Consider the following 23,931-nt stretch of genomic DNA (forward strand, 5'->3'; position numbering starts at 1 on the left):
AAAAACAAAATTCTATCCTGTTCATACAAGAAGTCTTATTAATGGAAAACTGAAATAATAAGTCTTCATATTATTCTAAAGCAATGATTTCAATCATTTAATATGGTTACAAATATACCAAATAGTTAAATATGGGACATAGTGGTTTTCAGTGAGTCAAATAATTCAAAGGTGCTGGTCCTTGAAGCAAGTTCAGGAAATAAATAGGTAAAATTAGACGCCACTAACTTCTTTGAGTCTCATTTACTCTGTAACTTGTAGATAATAAGAATTATTTTTAGGGACATCAGGAAGATCTATGAATTAAGAAATAGAAAGTGCCCCGTTCTACTGACCTCAGAATATGCCTCAAACAGCAGTAAATCTCAACAACAAATAAAAGCTATGGAAGCATCTAAATCTGTAATTTTCTCACTGAAACCTTCAGTGTGAGAATCTGGAAAAGAGTTCTCTCCAACTCCCCAGCTCATTCTCGTCATCTTCTTCTAACAGCAAGGGCAGATCTAGGAAAGCAAAACCATAGAAAGACAAAGTTACATTTAAATTGTTTTTCAAAAAGGAGGAGGAGGAGAAGGAGGAGGAGGAGGAGGAGGAGGAGGAGGGGGAGGAGGGGGGGGGAGGAGGAGGAGGAGGAGGAGGAGGAGGAGGAGGAGGAGGAGGAGGAGGAGGAGGAGGAGGAGGAGGAGAGAGACAGCATCATTCTGGCTTAAAACTTAAGGTATACTTTGAAGAGATTTTCTGTTCCAGCCACCACTAATAAAGCCAAGACTTTCTTTCCTTCATCAGTGATTCACCACCTGACTCTTTAGTAGTCTGTTTGAAGGGGTTGAGTCCTTTGAAACCCCTCAGGGAAGAGGGACTAAGGAGAATATAGATATTGCTTTGGTGGGAGCACAAGAAAGGAATGGCCTAGATCAGAAAGAATGATCTGTATTTTTCTCCTAAATAACATCATTCTTAATGTGATCTTTAGAAGTAAAATGAAAAATAGCATCGATAAGCATGGTGGCCCCGTTGAGAAATATTTTGTTATCATAAGATTTTCAACTGAATATGCAATTTTCTAGAATGTAGTTCAGAATGGAAAAGAGTGAGTTCTCCTTGCTGTCTTTATTATAATCACAGTTGCTGGAAATAGCAAGGTACTTGTTTTTCTATTAAGTCCTCATCCATGCAATAATGTATGACTTGTGTTTGCTCAAAGGACTATGTTTACCCAACTCTTTTAGAGTTGATTTCATCAAGCTGTTGATTGAAAGAAATGGCACTTACCCAAAAGCCTCCTATTGGTAAACAAAGCAGAAAGACCAGTATGAATCTATGATGGTGGTGAGGTAGAGTTCCTATGATAAGGTTTTGGTGTGGCAATGGGGCAGACTGCTGATGCCCAGAAGGCAAATGCTCCAGGGACCCTCTAGATTGTCTAGCTGCAATTGTCACCACACCACCTCCAGCCCAAGCGGCCTGCTCTGTGGTGTCTGGATACGCAGCTTGGTCTGCAACCGTTGATATTCAGAAACTCAGAAAAGACAGTTGAGTTGCATGTTTCTCATGACATTTCCCCCTGAAAGTCACACTGGATAATTTCACCATCACTACCATTCTCTTTTCAAGTGAAAGGCAAACATAGCAAACAGTATCTTCTGACTTTGTCTGTCTTGAATTAGAGAATTAACTCAGGGCTGACTTCATCCTGCTGCTTTAGATGGACTAAAATGCTCTTTAATAATCACATTCCCTATTAATAGCTTTACTGTACTAGAGAAGCTGAATCAATATATAATTTAATGGCTTCTCTTGCCAAGGGCATTATTGATTCTGTTTCTAATGATTTTAAAATGATATGCTGTTATGTAAATGCTATCTATTCTAGGTGTCTTCATAGGAATTATGGATATGGTTCTTCATCATCTTTCATTTTTATTTGTTTTGTTTTCATATCACAATTACCAGATTCTGAAATATTTCTAAAGAATTCTGATCCTGGCGAGTAGTGATGCTCCAATATTAAGTTGCAGATGCTTCTTTTAACTAAAATCAAGTTTTATGGGATATTATAACTATTTGGGGGGTGTAGAAAATAAATTTATTACAACCAGTTCTAGATTCATTTTTGCCCCTGTGATAAAGTACCCTGACTAAAACCAATATAAGGGAGGAAAGGTTTGTTTTACTTTAGAATTCCAAGCTACAGCTTCATATAGCATGGAAGTCAAGGCAGGGATTTAAGCACCTAGTCATATCATACGCACAGCCAGGAACAGAAAGAAACAAATGCACCCAGACTTCCTGCTTGCTTGCTTTCAGCTGGATTTCACTTCTGTTACATAGTTTAGTACCCAGCCCATGACATGGTGCCATCCATGTTGGAGACGGGTCTTTCCACCTCATCTGACAATCAGGATAACCCCCCACAGTCCAGCCTGTTGTGGTGATTCTACCATAGAAGCTCTCTTCTCAGGTGGTTCTAGGCTGTATCAAACTGACAATTAAGGCTAACTAGCACACAATGACAGAGGGACAACAATGTCATTGTGCAGTGATAAGAAATAATCTGTCAGTGGGTGATTTGGGTTAATGAATACGTTGGGATATTGTCCCTTGAGCATAAATTTAGTACCTTTCCTTCACACCAACTCACTAGAAAGTCTACTCCCAACCGTATGAACCAGGTTTTCTTTACTTCTTTAGTCCAACAGTATCTGTGATGAGCTGTGAAGTGGGACTGTTATATCTGTTATATACTGAAAAGCAAGAACATTTCAACATGACTTGTTATCATAGGAGCATTCCAGTTTGATATTCTCTACCAGGAAGGGCCTTCACAATGAATGTTGAGCCATCTGTCCTAAGGACAGTGACTGGCATGGCACTTTCAGTCTTTGTCACATTTCCTTGATTGTTTACATGACACTGCTTGATTCAGAACAGATGTGCAACCACAGTTTTAAGACTGCAAGAATATAAAGGAGAAATTAATACTCGAAGAGCATACATTTTCTTAACAACAAAAAAGAGAGAGAGAGAGAGAGAGAGACTTTTGGTCAAATTTTGAATGGTAAGTTTGAGCTAACTTAAAATAGCAGATACTTTCTATTTTTTAAATAAAACATGCACTTCCAAGGATCCTTCATAGAGGTCCTCTTGGGCTTCTTGTAGTATTTTGGATTTTTCAGATGTTAATTAACAACTAAATATGTCAGGTTAGGTCATCTGATTTTAATACACACACACACACAATTAGACAGCAGCTGTTTGTATAACTAACTGACATATAGTTGGTCTTCGTCATACTCTTGATAGTTTTAGAAATATCTTCTCTGAAAGAAATGATTGTTACATTAGTCATGTCTAACTGATCACAAAGAAAAGGTGCTTGCATGAGCCCTAGCTTCTCAGGAATGAGACACTGGGGTGTCAGCATCATGCATGTTCTTTAGCTTGGTTAAATATGGGCAATATGAGGCTCCAAAGCCCAAAACCAATCACTTTTACAATGCTGAGCATAGAAAGGAATATTTGGAACTAGGGTCTGCAAAATTCAGAGGATTTCTTCAACCTTTCTTCATGCTAAAATAAAATGATAAATGCTCATTCGAAAGCCTGCCATTAAGTGAGTCTTGCCAAATTTGATCAATGAACTAAAAAGACCCAGAAAAATACCACCTAAATAAAAAAAAAAAAATCTCCATGTCACAAAAACTATGCAAACCTATTGCTCCAAAATTTTAATCAGATTTTATCTCGGTTGATGTTATATTTAAAAATCTTGTTAAATCTGTATATAGGGGGCTGTAAATAAATTGTAATATACAACATACTAAAACTTTATTAGTTGAAAGGTAATATTAGAATGATCTATTTTCAGATCCATCAATAGTTATGTCTGGTATCATCACTGGAGTTTAAATTTGCATAATATTTGCACTTGTCCTATCTACCCATCGATCATTCACAGCTATAGGAACACAGAACAAACACCACTGGAGGCTGAATGCCGGGAAGACTTATCCGTGAAACCCCTCAATGTATTCATGCAGTTGAAAAGTGGTACAAATGCCATAGTTAATTTAAGCTGAAATTCAAAGGATGAAAACCATGACGTCAGCAGTGGTCCCCTCCACTGCCCCCCCCCCCCAATTTGAAACAGCTGTTCTGAGGACACAGTTTCCATCTTCAGAAATGCAAGCAAAGCATGAACAACATTCTGTTGTGATAAAAACGAAAAATCCACAGAAATTTAACAAGTTAGATTCTAAATCATTGGAGAGAAGGAGGAAAGAGACTTATTATTTTCTTCTGTAATGCTTTTCCACATACATTGTTTTAGTAATGTAACGATAAAAATATTACACTTGGGAGCACACCAAGTGGGTATCCAGTGCCAAATGATCAGACCTGAAAACTTACACTTGAAAGTAGCACTATACAGATTGAGTGGTTGTCTTTCTGTATTTAGGAATATGTATTATATGTAATTACATAAATACATATATGTCACAACAATTAATGAAAAAAGAGGCCATGAATTTTTTTTTTAATTTTTAAAATTTTTTAAAAAAATTCATTGAGAGGTGTATTAAAGAGTTTAGAGAAAGGAAATAGGAGAGGAGAAATAATGTCATAATATTGTAAACTCAACAAAAATTGTACAATTTTACAAAAATTTACAATTTTACAAAAATTGTGCAATTTACAAAAATTGTAAATATTATGCCTGGAAATAAGTAAAACACAGAGAAGGGGAAAATTACCCACCGCTTAGGATACCATTTCTCTCAATATTTTTTTGTATTCTTATTCCTTTCTTTTATTCATGTGTGTATGTGGGGGTAGTTGTGTGTGTGTGTGTGTGTATGCCTGTGTGTGTTTACATGTGTGGAGGTGTATCTGCCATGGCATTTGAGCGACAGTCAGAGGAGAACTTGCTGAAGCCAGTTCTCTCCTTCTGACAGGTGGTTTCCATGGATGACACTCAGTTGTTTAGGCAGCTTGTCAAGTGCTTTCACCCACAGAGAGAGCTCACCGGCTCTTTGCATTTTATTAATTTGTCCTAAAACAACGGCATCCAGGGCTCAGCTAAGACAACACAAGAGTTAACTACGTCAATAAATATTGTTTCTCTTCTCCTGAGAGTCTGCTTTTCTGCCTTTCTTTCTGATGATGATAAGCTTATCAGTGTTGAGAACTGTACTTGGCCCACGTTAGTCCTATGGCCCTGGGCAAGGCACTGTTTTCAGTGACCTCTGACCTTGCTTCTTCTTGCCTATGTTCCTTGGCTTGCCTCTTCCCCTGTTCGTCAATTTCTATTCTTCTCTATTTCAGCCAAGTAATATCAGTCAAGGTAATTGATGATGAGGAGTATGAGAAAAACAAGACCTTCTTCATTGAGCTTGGAGAGCCCCGCATGGTGGAGATGAGTGAGAAGAAAGGTGGGAGAGCTGCTCCAGGGCCGAGGCCAACAGCTTCTGCTGGCCTGTGCCTCCCTGGATGCCTGCATTCTTCAGAACATGACTTACAATGCACACATGCCTCCACTATGTAACAGGGCATGGCTCTCACCCTGGCGGCAGTGGGCCAGAACTGCAGCGTCCTCAGCCAGTTACGGCCACTGTACACCAGGCAGGTCTGAAGGTTCATTTTCGGCACAATCAATCAAGCCTCCATAGCTGGGGAAAATTGGCACAGACACTATACAGTGTCATAATTCTAAGCCAATTTTGTAATTGTGGAAGAAGCAGAAGGATTTATGAAAGGGATCCCTTAACAAAGAAATCTCAAATGGGGACCAGTGGAGAGCATCCAAGATGCCCTTTTACATATGCCCGGAGGATCATGTGCTGCCAGTTTTCCCTCCGTAACATCACAATAACATCCAGCTTGGTGGACATCTAGAGCATGAGCGTGTGACTCCAACCATTTGTTTTGCCTTTGTCTTGTGTCCCCACAGGAAGATCATTACCATTAGAATATTTGACCGTGAGGAATATGAGAAAGAGTGCAGTTTCTCCCTTGTGCTTGAGGAACCAAAATGGATAAGAAGAGGAATGAAAGGTGTGAGAGTATACAAAGACATACTAGCGAGAAATTGTACTCTTCTCCCTCTCCGTGTCTCCCTACTCTCACACTTAATGCTCTGCTCTTCCTCGGCCTCCAAATACTAAACTCCATTGCATTTGAAGCTTAGCGGGATCATTTCCCTTCCCAAATGAGTGCACCAAGCAACACCTATTTTCTTTAGGAAGGACCAACTAACCTTGATTGCAACCAGATTTATTAAATATTAACAACTCCTGAACAAGTTTTTGAAACCCAGAAATAATGATATAAGAGAATGTGCTCTGCTCTTCACTACCTCAAAGACATTTAAAGATATGGCTGCAAAAATTTACTCACCCGTAAAATGCTAGTGGTAAAACCTAACATATCTTTTCAATGAAAGTAGAAGGAAAAACAAAACCAAATTAGGCTTTCAGTAGATGACGAACACATGCATCTAATAGCAATATATAAGAAACTCAGTAATTAGTAATTAGGCTTCTGTAGAGAATCTGGTTGGGAAAGGGTTTTGCTTTCCTTTTTTTTTGGGGGGGGGGACAGGGTCTTAATGTAACTCAGCCTGGCTTCAAACCAAACTCACTATATAGCTGAGGGTGTTCTACGACTCTCAATTCTCCTGCTTCTACCTCCAAAGTACTGAAAGGTGTGTGCCAATCTGTCCAGCTTTTTTAAAAAAAAAAATCAATTAAGGAACCTTTATAGTCACACCGTCATTAAGCTAATATACTTATTTTAATATGATATTTCCCATGTCATCAAATACATAATTTAGAGGAAGCCATAAAGGTAGACATGATGGCTCATGACTGTGATTTAAGTACTTGGGAGGTCAAAGCAGAAAGACTGGAAGTTCAAGAGCAGCCTGAGCTAACACACAGACCCTATCTCATTAAACCAAACAAACTCTTAACAAGCAAAGTAGCATACATATGAAACTGCAGTCATATGTATGAGCTCATTTTTCTATAGCTGAAGTATGTGGCCCTTGTAAATACCTAACCCTGACTTACACTAACCCTACCCGTTCTCCAAAATCGTTTGATACTTATGAAATTAACACAGTTTTAATAAAAATAGTAACAATTGATCAGTGATATCCTTGTAACTAAATTATTTTAAATGACATTTTTGTTAGACAATTTAATCATTAGACTTTGTTGGTTCTCACAGTTTTAGAAAATATTTGCAAAGAGAAGCCAATTCGCTTCCCACTCATCCCTATTTTATAATATATGCTATTTAATAAGGAAGAAAAAAAGTTTTGTTTAAGTTTTTACATGTAGGGCAAGAAATGCAATATATATGACCAGCCCTTATGAAGACGGCATTTGGTGAAATGCAGTCTCACATTCTGAGAACTCACTGACCTCAGAGTCCATCTGAAAAATTTTTTTTCTAATGTATCTAACCTAAGTACAAAATGGCAACAGGACTGATGGAGAAAGGAACACTTGGGACTCAATTTAATGCAACTCATTTAATAAGTCCCGTAGTCAGTAAACAGAATGAAAAGAGACATCAAAAAACTATGTCTCACCCAGATGGGATCAAAGATGGCTCATTAGCATCCTGGAAGAGGCTCTTAGATCTGAATGTGTTCCTCTAAAGAGCTGTCTTTTTATCTCAAGGAAGAGTGTCTTGGATACAGCTCTTTCGGTTGTCAGTTTGGTAAAATATGTCCTCAGGTAGAAGCAAATTAAAATTCCTTGAGAGCATCATTCTGTTCTGTACCAGCCAAACGAATTATTCTCAGTATAAATAAAAGACTGACTGTTTTTCTAGGTTCCCTCTGATGTCACTGCCATTACATGGAAAACTAGGCTAAAAACAAGTGACTGTAACATTCCTGCAGACAATCAAGGAAGTCTTTAATTTGAACCACTTAACCTGGCTGATTTTTTTTATTAAAATAAAATGCTGTGGTCCCAACTGTATTTAAAGACTATCATCTAAAAAGCTACATTATAGATTGGCCTGCATCCCTCACCCTGTCTATTTCAGTGGAATTATATACCCACTAGAAGCATTCTGGTTAGCTTATTAATGTATAGAAGTTACTGATAATGGCACACAAATACATGCAGATTTAGGGGCTCTTAGGATTATAGAATTTAAAAAGCATAAGCAATCTTGGAGAAGTCAAAATATCTTCCAATGCATAGAGAGCTTTACTTGAGCCAAAATCTCCTTCTGGGAGGCCAGGCTAAGGAATTCGTCTGGAGACTTCTACCTGTTTCCATAGAGTGTAGCTGAGGTCTTTAGTCATTGAAAGACTTTCATACATTTGATTCATTAGCTTCCAGGCACTGTTAATTGAAGCAGGCCACCCCCAAACCGAGTTAAAGATCAGCATCTTCAATATTTCCAGTATATTTTTGTATTCACCATCTGTCAACAACTGTGGAAGAAATATCTTTCGAGATACATAGAAAAGATACACAGATACATACAAGGTGATTTTTTAATCACATACAAAGATTTTTATTGGGATCATTTATTTGGAAACTTTTCCAACAATACATTCCCTTGGGGTGCACCAATTTTTATAAGCAATTGTTTTCCCCACTCTAGTCAGAGCTGCTTGGATTTCTTTCTGCTAATATTCCTCTTTCATTATTCATCTGGTCTCATTCTGTGTTTGTCTCTATCTGTTTTCTTCACAGCCCTGTTATTGAATGAGTTTGGTAAGCATTTCATTTCTTTCATTTCCTTTCCATTTTTTTTTAAAGCTGTTTTCCATTTCTATGAGACGATACTGTAACTCATGATTTTTTAGTCTTTATCTGTGGATTGGCCAAACTTTCATTTAAAGCTATTGGCCTCATTTTAGATGAGGCCAGATCATCCGTATCATATTTTTAATTTAGTGTACATAAGCTTTAAAGGGTGGGTGATTCCTTGGGTACCTACAGGAACTGGCCGTACCCTAAGTTTCATAATCTTAAAATAATGTGTTCAGTTATGACTGGACCTTTTTGCATTCTTCTTAATTATAAATTGGCAAGTGTTCATAACTCAGGTGGGCTGTCACACATCTTATGGCACTAATACTTGCTATGTGGAATGTAAATTAAATTATGACTTTTCTCTTTTTTTTTCTTTTTTTAGGTAGCTTCACACGAACAGGTATGAATTTTTCAACTCTAATACTGCCTAACTATATATATTTTTTACTGGTCACCATCAACATATTACATCTTTTAAAAAATCTTTTCTTGTTTTGTTTGTCTTTAATTAAAAAAAAATGCATGACAGGTAAGATAACTTCTTTTAAAAGTTCCTATTTTGGCCCAAATAACCTAAATACCAAACCAAATGTAACCTGGATTAATATTTAACTGTGGCCCACGCCATCTTCTTGTTGATTTGACACATTAACAAATTTACAAATTAACAACAGTTGTGTGTGTTGTATCTATCTGTAAGAAAACCCACAAGAGGAGCCTCTAAATGTTTGCATTCTGATACTGGCCAATGTCCAGGTGCCCACGCAGCCCCGAGAATAGGCAACATACTCTGACAGATGCTAGACAGAGCTCCAGAGCAGGAAAGAGAAGCTGGTCTAAGACAGTGGCTATGACAGCCACACAAACCTCACTGTCTCAGTTCACTGGGATCCTAGGCGTAGATAACATCACATTAAAAGAGGACTGAACAGCCATTTACTTTCACCCCATGACAACAATTCAAACCCATCTGTTAAAGCTTGGTTTTTGTGCTAACAGCATGGTAACAAGAATTATTTCTGCTACATGAAGGGCCTTACAAAGTCCAATGTAAACATACACGATCCCAGTGAGAAAGCTTGAAGCCTTTACCTCATTCCTCAATGAAGCATCTTTTGACCCTGCTTATTCATCTCACCTTTTCTATCTGCAGATTCAGAAAGAAAAATGAATATCTAGAAATGGCCCGAACTTGTCAGCAGCTACAGGTTGAAAATGTCTCTAGTGACCTACTTCCTAGATGGCCTCTGGAAATAGGTTAAGCAAATACCTCCAAATATCCAGTATATCATACAAGCTCCAAAATTTGAAATCAGAGAGCCAGAAAAAATGTTTAGAAAGAAATATTACAAAAGTCTCTAGTAATGAAAACACTGTGAGAGGCATTGGGGTTGATATCAGCTCGTGGGCAGTGAGTGCCAAAATGATTCTGCCCCACATGGAACTTTCCAGGTATGGCAATCCTGTATGGACGGCTGCCCCTTCTCACCTCCAGACACAGCAGTGAATGACAGCATGACTCATAGACTCTCAGAAACCCAGAGATTAGAAAAAATTAAAATGTTAAACTGGGTAGTCTTCTTGCAACATTCCCTGAATCTGAATCACCTCTCTCAAGTCAGAAAAAAAAAAAAAAAAAAAACTTGCTCTGGAGCTTGTTCATGTATCTTAATACAGGAACATATATAATTTTATAATTTTTAAAGTTATCTTTTCTTTCCCCTTTGCAACATTTTAAATCACTGATGTCATCTTGGAAATACTCTGATTCTGTCAAGAAGAACGGCTCCCCTTGAGGGAGTTAAAGATGGTAAAAATTTGGCATTTCAACCTTCACGGCTTGGTGGATTATATCTTTCTCATGTCAAGCAGAGTTGAAATAGCATATTGTATGCCTATTATTTCCAACCTATGCTGCCTGGTGAGACTTTAACTAAATAGATCCAGTCTAGAGTACCTCAGTAAGAGTGCCCATATGTCTTTGGTGATCTTGCATTACATAAATGAAAATTCTATTTCTAGATTTTTCTTTCTATATCACGTGTGCTATCTTCCCTTTTAGTACCTCAGTTAATAGTATCCTCATTTTATTTTCTTACAGTTTTTCCATAAAGTTTTCCATAGCCCTCATATCAGTGTTTTCTGTTTTGCCCATATTCCTGTATCCAACATGACACAATCACTTTCTCAAAAAGCTTCTTCTACCATATGAGTAGTTCACTGAGCCCTGCCTGTGGCTGAAAATTTGACCAAAAATAGAAGTCTCTCCATTGTTGACATCTCTCAATATAGAAGTCACCACGGTTCTAATGGGAGACTATTCCAGAACTCTCTGGGAATTCCTACATTGGCCTAATTGTTACTTATCTGGATACTGTCTAACTTCATAGGCTCCTTCTCCTCAATCAAATCTCAGGACTCAGTTGCTACTCATGCCTCTAAGAAACTTCTAAAACTTGGGTCTGCACAGTAAAATGGAGAAATAAAGTCCAAAGATTTTTTTTTCCTTGAAGTTACATTGAGGCTTTGAAGTCAAGGCTTTGAGGTACAAGGAAGAAGAGAAGAATTAATATAGCCCTTTACAGTTAGCCTGCAGCTCTTACATGAACTCGTACAGATGAGCATGGATGTTGAATTTGGAAACAGGATATACAGAAATTAAAAAATCCATTTGATCCACAGCCTCGCACCACTTTTTAGAGATCTCATTAGTAGCAGACAGGAAGTGCTGGAGGTGCTTTCGAAGTTTGCAAGTCTTCACTGTGGTCCTAGCTCTTGTCTCACAGAAAGGCCTGCATTTAAATCTATGGTCTCATTCCCTTCTGACCTTCTGTTTTTATGATAACATTATAACTCATTTTTAAATAAAATTCAGTATCCTGGCTAAATCTGACGAGGTTTATTTGATTCCCCTAAATATCTGATTCCCCTAATACTTCTAAGACATGCAGCTACAATTTTCCCTAAAACTCCATGGAATTCAATAAACTTCTTTAATACTGCTCTTGCGGTCATTTTGTGGTCCTGTAAATAGACATGCCTTACGGTGCATGTCTATTTACAAGGGGCAAACTTTGATAATCCTAACACTTGATAGCAGTCCATCCCTCCAGTGTATGTGTTAGGGAACGAAGCCCCTCCCTCCACATTTGTTTCATTTTTACAACCAAGAAAATCTCATCTCCCAGAGGCGAAATTTCTTGTCCACATTTAAACGAAAACAAGTGACAGAGCTGGACCCGAGTTTCAGGTCTAATAATTCTCAGGAGACCTTTACAGGAAAACAAAAAACAAACAAACAAAAACAAAAACGGCAGGTGGACCTGGCAGCCAGCTGGCTGACAATGACTTGTCTTTCTATTCCATGGAAGCATATATGACACTGTCCAGTCTGTACAGGAAATGAATGCAGTGAGCACCTTCTCAGGGTTTGTATACTCCCCAAGCTTCAGAGAAACTTGTGACATATACGAAGTAGATACTACTTGCATTCTATATGCGACAAAACAGAAAAGGGCCACTAAAGGCTTCAAAAATTAAAAGACATCATTCCACCAAGTGCTTTCTGTTTTCTGGTGCCTCTGGACTCAGTAAATGGATTGATTGGGTTTCAGTCACTTTGCTGGACTGATTCTGCCTCTTACCCCGACGAAAGAGGTTCATTAGCACGTCCACCAAACTGATTCATTATTTAGTTTGGCTTATGCAACATCTGTCCCCATTTGTGGCTGGTAATCTCTACCCCACTGTGGATAGAGCACCAGAACTCCTCCTTGGGGCCTACAGAGAGTACCCTACAACCGCCCACACTAACAAACATAACTTGCAGTGTGTGCGTCTGGCTGTTGTTTTTACCTTACTAATTTCAAGGGCACTGACACCAAAGCAATGTGATCCACCCTGCTGATTTTCTGCCTGTCATTTTGCTAGGCCGCCCTGTCTTCAGGAGGGTTCAAGGCAGAGTTCGTCTGCCCCTCACTACAGTAATCAGCCTTTCAGGTACTCATTTCACTGTGGTCCTTGGAAACCACAGTTTTCAGGTATACCTTGGGTCTTCAGACAGTAGAGTCATATACATTAGTCCCTGGGCCTTCTAAAATATTTCTGGTTAGTGAGTTGCTTCTCTGACAGCTAAGATGCCACATGTGATCAAAAATGGAAGGCGGTATGGAGGGACGGTATGGAGCTACAAAAAAGGTTGATCCAATGCTTTCTCTCTCTCAGATTTCAATGTTACAGATTTCCTATAAATATATCTTTTATATGTAAGTCTTTGATCTTAAGTATAATGAAAATTCTTAGAAACAAAGCAGGTTGTATTTCCCACCAGACTGGCCTTTCCTGATACAGGAGGTAACAAAGTAGTGTTGACAGGCCAACTCAAGGATCACACCAGCTTTTACAGTTCTACCGAGGGTTCACAGCTCTGAGCCAACTCCTAGCACCAAATCTGTAGCCCTGGATGGGGGTACCTCCCCCTTTAGCCACTACTGCTGCCCTTCACTTACGTTGGTGATAGATGTACTTCTTCCTGATCCTGTGGGTTCTGCCTCATCCTCACAAACCATACCTGCACCAAATAATCACAGTCCTGTACTCCTACTACAGATATTTCTCAGAATATCCCTCAAGAAACTAAAAATGGCAATCTTCCTGGGTTCTAATCAGAGAGGCCTGTGGAAGCTGAAACATTGTCAAGTGACATGTTTTTATATACTTGTACACGTAGTTATGAACAATATGTAAAAAAAAAAAAATCCTGAGATTTTCCCACCACTGCCTTTTCCTCCACTTTCTAAGTTTTTATTGGTATTGGTATTTAAAAAACAAAACACCCATGACATTGGCTTCATGGGTATTGAACTAGACATGTGGGTGGCACTGTCCTCTGAAAGGGATTTCCTCCTCTCACCCCTTCATCACCATGGTCATGCTTCAAGATCCAGCTTCAACCAGGAAGCAGTAAAAGTAGCTTTACATAATTCATCATTTCTAGAACCTAAAGCTAATGATTTTATTGTTGTTTATAAAAAATACTCTAAAGCAGTGGTTCCCAACCCATATCCTACATATCAGATACTTACATCACAATTCATAAAAGCAGCAAAATTGTGGTTATGAAGTAGCAACAAAATAATTTTATATTTGGAGATCACCACAACATGAGGAACTGTATTAAAGGGTCACAGCATTAGGGAGGCTGCAAACTTCTGCAGACCCCACTCAGGTGATTTTATCCCAGGATTTCTCTGTGTTCTCTCAACCCTGGCTTGTAGCCATGGTTGCTGGTAATGCACAGGATCTCTAAGTTGTTTGGGTTGGTCAAACCTGTGACATTATATATTCTATACAGTACATCACCAATGAAATTGGTGAGCTTTAAGAGCATATATATGTACATAAAAAGACGGAAGGACCCAGAATTGGACACAGAGAGACTTTGCTCTAGGTAATAGAACCAAAGCTCCACTGTGCTTTCACTCTGCATACATAAGGAAATAAAGTTACCTTGGCTACAATAAAATAATCTGCTTTTGATCCATTGTTCAAAGTGAAAAGGAAACAAATATCCTGGAAAAATACTGTTAAACCATTTCCCTATTAAATAAAAGACAGACCTAAGATTTAAGGAAAAAAAAAAAGAAAAAAAGAAAAGACTCAACTCCCTTCTTTGCCACCATCAAAACTGTACATTGTAACTGCTAATATATCAGGATGGTTGTATGTCAGCCATAAGCTTTATCTACTTGTCACCTCTCAAGTATGCACAACTGTAAATGTCTCTTAAATGTACATAATATTCATCATATGAAAATAGCTCTGTCCTTTTCAGGACACTGTAGCCATCCCTGAACTATGACCACTAACCTGCACCCCGCATGGCCATCTTCACCATCATATTCACCTGGCAAGCTTTCTACATGCTTTAAAGATAGTTTCAAATAAATCTCCTGCCCTGAAGGGTTCCCTGACTACTGTAGGCAGAGGAGGGTTTTCCTACCCTGGTCCTTCAGTTATTGTCAAACTAATGCTAGTTTTTCATTCCTGTGCCTCTTTCCCACTACACCGGAAGTTCCTAGAAGACATCCCAAGGTCACGAAAGAGGAGGACTATGCCTGTGCTGACATATTTTAAGAGGACAATGACATGTGTTTAAATAATGGATTGTTCTTTTATTTAAAAAGAGCAAAGAACAAATGAAAATATTGCTAACAGTAACTTGGAGAATGTCATAACAAATACTTATTGGGTAATTTTTGGGCATTCCGTACATTGTACTAGACATGAGTAAGGACATTCCAAAGAGTGTCAAGGCGTAGTCTATCTCTGTAAGTCTACAAGCAAGTATTTGTATGTAAAGATAATTTAAAATAATAATTAAGCCATATAAAGCCATTCATGCTCAACCACACAATAAACGCTAGGGAACCGAGTGATATTTACTAAATCCCAGTTGTCCATTGCTATCTCGCTTCATAGAAGGGCCTTACATATAAGTAAGTGAACAGATGGGGACACTTCTAGGTGACTGCATGATGGGTAAACCTGTGCAGTATGGCGAGAGGTAGAGAAAAAATGTTCCTAACATTCCTTCCTGTTAAGATGAGATGTCTACATTTCAGCATTCTTGTAAGATTTTGTTAAGACTGAATACTAACCAGTATATAATGTATGTATTGTGATTTAAAAAAAAAATTACCTTGTCATTTACTTAACTAAAACAAAGCAAAAACAAAAACAAAACAACCTAGTAGGCTCTTATCATAAGTACACAATAAGTTTTATACACACAAACACACACACACACACACACATACACACACAGAAAAGAATGTCATTAAATTCTGGCTAGTGAAATGTTGTGTACCTCTATTGTACTTTCTCTACTTTAAGTGACAGAAAGCCAAATGTTAGGAAGCAGTGAGCCAGGTGCCTCACACTGCGTTTGCTGCTTATCAGAAAGCCTGAAGAATTTCGGGGCGTGTGTGCACCTTTTCACTCATGAGGTGATCCAGTTTCATTTCCTACCATGTGCGTTTATTTTGATTCCTGTATCAGTTTCACTCTGTGAGAGGTCCCCCTGAACAATCCCAACACATCACATTTCCTTCCTAACTGCTATATGTTTCCCACTAAATTACCCTGAGTACCATTCAAAGCCACTTACCATTTGTAAGCAAATCACAGAAATGATGGCCACAATAAATATTCTCCCACTTATGGCTCTGCTTTTCAAATAGATATGTAAGTGATAATAGTGCTCTTATTCAGTGTAAGTCAGAGATTTGGACAAAGACTCAAATAAAATCAACCTGAACCACAAGGGACATTATCATTGGTCCGAAGATCAGAAAGCAGTGAGAACCAAACTGTAATTGATTTGAGCACAGGGTAAACAGACTTCACACGTGTCCATTTTCCCCCTTGACTAAACACACATGATTCCAGAAATACAGTCTTGGAGACTCTAAACAGAACCTTTGGTTTATAACTTGCCAATCCTTTTATAAAAACCCTTACCACATTTACAGTTAAAATTAATCTCCTTTTATCTCTTCTTTGCACATGTTCAACAGCTTCTCAATAGACCAAATAGCTCGTTTTCATCTCGCTTTGATTTGGTAGGATGACAGGCCACTGAGGATGTAAAGTGCATTCTTTTAGAATTCACTATTGAGTGCATGCTGAAGAATGCATCAACAGCTGCATTCTGCTTTTGCCTCCATCACTTCTGACATCTCGGGTGCTAGCTTGGCTTCCAGCACATCTATCCCCTAACCCCAGTCCTCAAAGTAGACTGCTAGCCAAATATTTCTCCTTGAAACAATCACTAGATCAATAAGTGGAGCCACCTACAGTGGCAGAGGGGAAGCTGTGGGCCTTTGCAGGAAGTAGAAGGCAAAAACCCCTACTAAAGCTGATGTCTAGATGCAAAACCCAGGTCGGGAAGCCTGAACAAAAAGCCCTTCCCCCTCTGGATGACTCCTCAGACAGCAGACTCCACTTGCAGGCAATTGCCCAGATATCCTGGAGCCGAAAGCCTTGGTGTGGAGGTTTTTCCATAGCAACACCATTGCCTCCCTGCATATTTGTGCTTCATTTGACTCGGAGAGGAAGTAACCTATCTTTTTCCGCCATGCTCGAACAAAAGAACAAAAGTGATTACAGGACAAGAGTTGGCCTTCACATAGGCTTGGCCTTTACAGTCTGGGACTTATCTCAGTGACCTCCACGTGGGCAGAACCAACTGTGAGCTTCCCTCTCATTAATAGACTCTTCTCTGAGCACCCTCTCCTCTCGTGGAATAAGAGCTACTTGGTGGTTCTGGAAATAATCATGCTTACATAGTGAATATTAGCTCCCCAAAGGCCTCACCCTCGCCCTTTCTGTTTGCTTTAACATACACTGGTCAAGGCTTTCCTAGCACATTTCATCTTTGTGCCAGAGAGGAGGCCCTAGGGCCCAGCCATCTAAAGGAAATGTAAGATGGATGTTTGGGAGCTGAACCTATGACAGGGACTCTTGACAAGCGTGACACTAAAATCAGAGTTTTCCTTCCATGTCTCTTTGGCCCTGAGGCATTTTCTGATGACTCTTGAAAGTAGAAAGGAAAGGGCTAAAGTCTCACATCCCTCAGGGTTACTTTAGGACTTTTAATTGTGTTTCTCTTTGGTCATGTGCTGGAAAAATGTGTGCAGACTGCCAAACTGGCCAGCTCCACAGAGAACAGCTGGGTGATTCCCTCAACACAGACAATGTGCAGCAGGGTTTTTCCCTGACCATGGCTTTCCCCATCCATGCTTTCACATGAGGTAGACCGTACCAAATTTCAATCATCTGCTGCTTCACTATGGCATTGCAAACTCTGTCCCTTTCTCCTCCCCAGCCTCACTACCTCACCCCGGAGACTTTTAGTGGGTCATTAGGGCATCCTTCCTCCCCAATTTTCTTAAAGTGGGATCCTGGGGCTTGTGAATGTAGGGGAACACATTGCTCACATCCTTGCCTTCCTTCTGCCAGATGACTTCGACAGGCAAATAAGCAATAAAGAGGAGGAGGAAAGGCGCATTGCAGAAATGGGGCGCCCCATCCTGGGAGAGTACAGCAAGCTGGAGGTGATCATTGAAGAGTCCTATGAGTTCAAGGTATGTCTGCCGACACTGCCCACCCCAGCAGCTTGCTCAAGGTGGTTCCGTGTAGTGTGTCCTATAAGGGCCTTCCTGAGAGAGTGAAAAATGTGATTTCATATACAGGCTCATTTGCTAAAAGCTGTCAGATCCAATTTGAAATTGTGGGGTTGGCATAGAACCAAGAAACTGTACAGTAAAGAACATCAGAACCAGGGTCCAGCAGGTGACACTCAGATTGACAGAGTCAGAACTGCTTCAAAAGGGAGAGCATTATCTGAAAGGAGACTACAGAAGTAGGTTCAGGGAGATCCTTACGCATTGGAAAAACCCGATGAATCTTTCAGAAATGAAGCGTTTGCCCTGTGGAAATTTGAAGGCTTTGGTTTTGGAGAACGGCTCTTTATATCTCCGCTATTCCAATCTGAGAACTCTTTATCCCTGCCTACCAAAGAGGCAGAGTCGGCAACTATATTTTTTATTCATGAACTGATAAGATTGGATTCTCTAATTCATTATTTTCTTTTATGGAACTCAGTATCAAACCCAGGGGTTCACCTATGTCAGGTAAGCATCCTGAGCTTCATCCTCAGCCTCATTTCAAAACTTCCCAGGTAACAGAAGTCATTCTTTTAAAAGCTAAACAGACCGGGATGTGCTTTATGCATAATGAAACTTCCTGTCTTGTGAGACCTGACCTGCTGTTCCTGTCCTCTCCACCCCACACTGTCCCCACCTCCTGCCACCCTGCCACACACACTCCTTACCCAGATCCTCGGCATCTAAGAAAAATGTGTGGTGGAGCCAACTTCAGCTGTGCACAGCATTAAAAGCATGTGTACCCAAAATTACAAACCCAGCACAGAACAGTATTCTCTTTACTTGTTTTTCCAAAGGAGATGCTGCCTATTCAAAGAAAGAAAAACAAACAAACAATAGAGAGCAGGCTAATATAGAAGTCTCAGAAACCTAAATTATTTAAAACTCCAATTTAGTTGCTCCACTTTATTATTACTAAAACTTTTCCTTTTGTTGGCTCATTAAATTTATTCCCAAATTGGCATAGCGAGTGAAAAGGTATCTTTGCAATTAAATGGGATTTTTGTTTTAAAGATAAAAATACATTTAAACCTTCTTCAGGCCATTAAGAATCTATCTATCTATCTATCTATCTATCTATCTATCCATCTATCTATCTATTTATCTATCTATCTATGCTTTTGTTTTCACTCATCTCTCTCCACCCCAGTAAGGGGAGTAAATAGAGGAATAAAGACTTCCTGGACTGATACCATTATGGCATAACCTTGAGCCTGCTCACTGAGCACATGAAGGGAACATGTATAAGTTCATGTAATCCCACATGATCTCAGCCTGTCAGTTTCTGTGGCCCATTCTGTTACTCTGTGTCCATTTGTGGGCAGTTTCACTGTTCCTCCCCGGACTTCGTGTGATCCAGAATCAAAAGGTTCCGGGTCGCTTGCCCCTTGCCACAACAGAGATCGCTGTTTCTGGAACTAATTTACTCCTGCCTGTTTCATAGTACTCTCTCTTATAGGATGCCAGCCTTGCTTTGCCATGTAGGCACCCTGGAAAGAACACCTGTGGTAGCTTCTTTAGAAAGTAGTGTGTTAGATAACTCTTATGAGAAAGAAAAAGAAAGAGAGAATATCAACCTTGGCATTTTTCATTTAAGAATTGTGCTATTCTAGAATGTAATTTGACAACTTGTTCAAAACTCTAGAACAGCATGAGCCAGACTGCACTTGTCCCCAACCCCCTACTCATGCCGTTCTCGCCTGGGAACATGAGCTGGACCACACGTGTCTTCCCTGAGTTCTTACCCGCCACCCTGAGGCCGCCCACTGTCAAGGAGGAGGTTTTTATCATGCTGTGAAGGCCGCTGACCATTTAAGAACCTCCCAGATGAACCCTGAGAGTACTGTCGGGACTTCAGTTTGTTTCAATTGCTCTCCTTTTCCCATAGATGAAGGAACCACACAGCAACAACTTTAGCCCTTGAGATGAGCTCAGTCTCTGGTTAAAATGTACTGCATCTTAAGATCTACCTGTGTTTTTACATATCAGTAAAGACTGGTTTACTTTCTGCTAAAAGTTTTCTCTTTAGCAGACTTTTTTATGGGTTGGCCTGAGTTCGGCTGTGGGAGTGATCCTCAGCCGCTTATCTCTAGCGTGATGGGTTCTCTGCCTTCTTTGCAGCACACTGTGTGCTCTCCCTTTTGGAGAGGTGTGCTTCAAGTTTCCACTGCCTGTAGGAAAAACTGAGGTCATGTCTTCTTATATTCCACACAGCACTTTCAACTGGCATTAGTCAAGATGCTCGGAGTGCTGGATGAGATGTGGCTGAGCTGAGAGAGAAAAGACAGATGCCTGTCGTGTGTTTCGATTTATTGTGCCCAAGAGCAGCAGCAACTGTTAGAGCTCTCATCAGGGCACTGGCAGTTCTGGATACGAGACAAGAAGCTGAGAGGTCATGTCCCTATGGGCGCAAAGGCCAACCAAGAATAATGTGGCAGATAGAGAGCTGAGCTAGTTGGGGACGGGTCCTTTCATATTTGTTTTCTTCTCAATGTCTCAAGTCAGTTCCAATGACTCATTTTGAACTAACATGCTTGATTTTATAAATTGGCTTTGGCGTCTCATCCAGCCCCCCACCCCCAGAACCATTTTCTTAACTCCTGCTTGGCCAATAATGTTATCTCTCTCAAACCACAATTTGGTATCCTGCATTGAACATGTACAAATCTTTACCTAAAGCAAATAATATGTGTTTTCTGCCTCTTTGCAATTAGTGGAAGTTGGAGGATGCCCTGACAGTAAGTGTGTTTGGTAGACTAGTTGGTGCAATAGTGCCTCTGGGGGGAGCAGCCATGGTGCCCTGGAAGTGCCCCTTCTCCCTGTAGTTGCCATGATGATTTGTGGTAGTGCTTTGACTGTGTAGCTTCCTTGGCTTTCTTGTGACCGCTTGGCAAGTCCTGGTGTTTGATCAACCAAATTGAGAAAGTTGGAGAGGGCTAATTGCACAAATGTAATCACCTAATAAGTTCTCAAGTACAATGAGGGGCACGTACCTCAGTGCTATTAAAGTATGGAAACATGAGGCGAGGTTGTTAGCGGTGAGCCCTACGCCACAGATGTTGGCTTTTGCTTGTCTAACATGTGCCTGATGCAACAGCAGTAGTGTGAGAACACAACTGCCTGGTAATATTAGTAAGTGGCGGAAAATTCTAGCGGCCCCTCTGCACCACCACCCAAAACTCCACCCCACCCCCCTCCAACTGCCACCACCAAATTATGTATTTATTTGATCATGCAGCCAGCAACCTTGAAATCCAGCTGCTTGGCTACATTTTACTGACAAAAACACAGCAATGTGTTGCCAGCCTCAGATCTGTCGTTCCTCGGTGTTCACAGAAAATGCTGAACAGGGCCAATAAGGATTCACTTGCAGACAGAAAAGTCAAGAAGAATGAGGTTCCGGGCGGGAGCAGCTGAGGGGCATGAGTAGGCCCTTGAACACTGGTTGCGCCTGGCTGGCCATGAGAGCAGTAAAGGAGGCTTGTTTTCTGTGTGAAGAAGTTTGCATTTCAGAATATTTCTAAGGCCCACAGGTGTTTACATAACCACAGCAGTATTTGAAGTCCATACTTTTCTGCTGAGCCTGACATCAGCTGCCCCTTAGGTTACAGATCTCCTGATGCATTCACAGCCCCAGAAGTGACTGTCTTATCCCTTTGCCCCTTTCTAGAACACTGTGGACAAACTCATTAAGAAGACAAACCTGGCCCTTGTGGTGGGGACAAACAGCTGGAGAGAGCAGTTTATTGAAGCGATCACCGTCAGCGCTGGTGAGTGCCTTGCTCTGTGTTTGGTGAGGTGAAATGGCCAGTTTCAGGCTAAGTTTACTTATTCTACCACTGGCAAAGCACCGCATGTGGCCAAATTGAAATCAGCATCTCTGTTGCCTAATATCCATTTATAGCTCTCTCTAGGGAGGGGCAAGTCAAGATGAATTTAAACCCATTTGTGTCTTAATTCACTGTTTAACTAGTCATGGGGTTTTGTCTGGATTCCTGAAAGCAGCACATACTGGCCAAAAGGACCAAAAGGAGCAAAGTCATTAAAAGAAAAGGAAAGCATTAAGATGCCTTCACCACCACTGTTTGCATCATTTTACACCCCAGTCCGAGGCACTGGACATCTTAAGCATTTGTTTTGGCTCGGAGGTGCACACTGAAGGAAGTGCACTGTGATCCTTCCTGTACAAGGGAAGTGCAGCATTCTTTTTAAGACTATAGTACAAGATGGAACTGAGGACATGAAATAAACAACCATGCCTCCCCGTGCTGTCAAGCCTTGTCCACTCTCAGTGTGTATAGGGACAGAGTGAGTCACTGACGTTCAAAGAAGCAACACTGCCTTGGATTTTTGTCTTCTTTTTCCATTCTTTTACACTGTTCTTTCTCCCGAATCCCCACAGGCTTTTTTCACTGCAGCCAGACAGCAGAGCTAGGGTTTTCTAAGCAGTGAGTGATATCCTCAAGCTTCAAAATATGAAAATGGCATCACTACAGTCAGGCCATGGCTTCTGTCACAGCCCCCTCTTTCCAATCTGCCACAGAGCACGTGGACAGATCTCCCAAGGGCTGTGGGAGCAGAGAGTGGTTTAAAGAGAAAAAAAAAATGTAGCTATTTATTAGTAGTAGTACTGGCCATCACCATGCTGTGGTTTCTTGCAGTCAAGTATGCAATGGGAATTTATGAGTATTAAACAGCAGATAACTGCTTAGGACGATGGACTTAAATTTTATGTGTCAGCCATACTAGAAAGAGACGGAAACACCCCTTGGAGGCTTATGTTTTTCTCTACATCAAAGATTAGCATCTGAGACAGGAGCATGCTTCCTTCTGCACAGAAGAACTGAACAGATAGGAAAAACTGATGAAAATCAGAGTAGAATGTATCACAACTGACCAAATGGTTATGGAGCCTTGACACATTCAGATTGCAACATTAAAGACAATATAGCGCTGTAGTGAAATATTTCCAGTAGACCCAGATCTCCTTTGGTGGCTCATGGATGTAGAAGCATTTATGTAAAATCTGTGTGCTGGAGACTATTCCCTTACCTATCTGTGTCCATCATTGCCCTCATGGGAGAGAATGGAAGACACAGCTACTCCAGCTCAAATTCAAATTCAACTTCAAATAGGAGCTTAATTTTCTAGTGTAGGAGAGAGAACGTTCACATGCGTCTGATTGTTCATTGAGGCTGTAGGGGGAGACAGGGAGTGTGTGGACGACTGACACAAATCCATCAATAGACCATTTAAGGGCAGACTTTTCTCTCCGAGCCACGGAGTGGTTCCCAGTTGGTCCTCTCAAACCTTTCAGTCACTTTCAGAAAGCATGACACACACTTCAAGACTGCTCTAAGTTAATGACATGGGCCAGTGTGGAGCAGTGGGGAGGATTATGCTGACAAAGTCATACATGCAGTGCTCAGGCAGGAAGAGAAACAGGTACGAAGGTGTTGATGCTTCATTTCAAACTTGGTGTGGGGGTGTGTAGACACTGATGAAATGCTTCCACGTTCGCATGTGGCAATTTTGGCTGTTGGCTGTTCTATAGGCAGAAGAACCTCTTAGTTGCACAGAAACAACTTGGCTCTAGAAGGTGGTTTGCTTGTGTGTGTGTGTGTGTGTGTGTGTGTGTGCACATTTGAAAGCCAAAGATCCATGTCTGATGTCTTTCTTAGTGGCCCTCCCCCTCATTTTTTGAAATAGGGTCTCTCACTGAACCTGGAGCCCACTGATTTAACTAGAATGTCTGTTTAGCAAACTCCATGGTGGCTTTTATCTCTGCCTCCCTGGTGCTGGTATGACAAATACACACACCCATTCCCAGCTTCTTATGTGGATGCTGTGTATGGAACCCGGATCCTCACACTTGACCACTCAGCATTTTTTAGCTGATCCATGTCCCCAGCCCTTAT

The 23,931-nt window shown here is 40.4% G+C and overlaps 1 protein-coding gene across 20 annotated transcripts in view; it reads left to right on the plus strand.

Annotated features, from left to right (window-relative positions):
* Positions 1–23,931, plus strand: part of Slc8a1 (solute carrier family 8 member A1) — a 368,033-nt gene that overhangs the window by 291,706 nt on the left and 52,396 nt on the right. For 3 of the 20 annotated variants that reach the window (XM_060363750.1, XM_060363746.1, XM_060363790.1), the window contains exons 3-8: positions 5,326–5,432; positions 8,724–8,744; positions 9,169–9,186; positions 12,717–12,785; positions 17,808–17,932; positions 21,684–21,783. In XM_060363750.1, the coding sequence (XP_060219733.1) occupies positions 5,326–5,432; positions 8,724–8,744; positions 9,169–9,186; positions 12,717–12,785; positions 17,808–17,932; positions 21,684–21,783 (440 nt within the window). Of the gene's footprint in view, positions 1–5,325; positions 5,433–5,950; positions 6,055–8,723; positions 8,745–9,168; positions 9,187–12,716; positions 12,786–17,807; positions 17,933–21,683; positions 21,784–23,931 lie in introns of all 20 variants that reach the window. The other 17 variants (XM_060363756.1, XM_060363792.1, XM_060363814.1 and 14 more) reach the window with 7 other exon arrangements.

Source organism: Meriones unguiculatus, chromosome 1 (genome assembly GCF_030254825.1).
Source record: "Meriones unguiculatus strain TT.TT164.6M chromosome 1, Bangor_MerUng_6.1, whole genome shotgun sequence".
In the NCBI taxonomy this organism is placed as follows: domain Eukaryota; kingdom Metazoa; phylum Chordata; class Mammalia; order Rodentia; family Muridae; genus Meriones; species Meriones unguiculatus.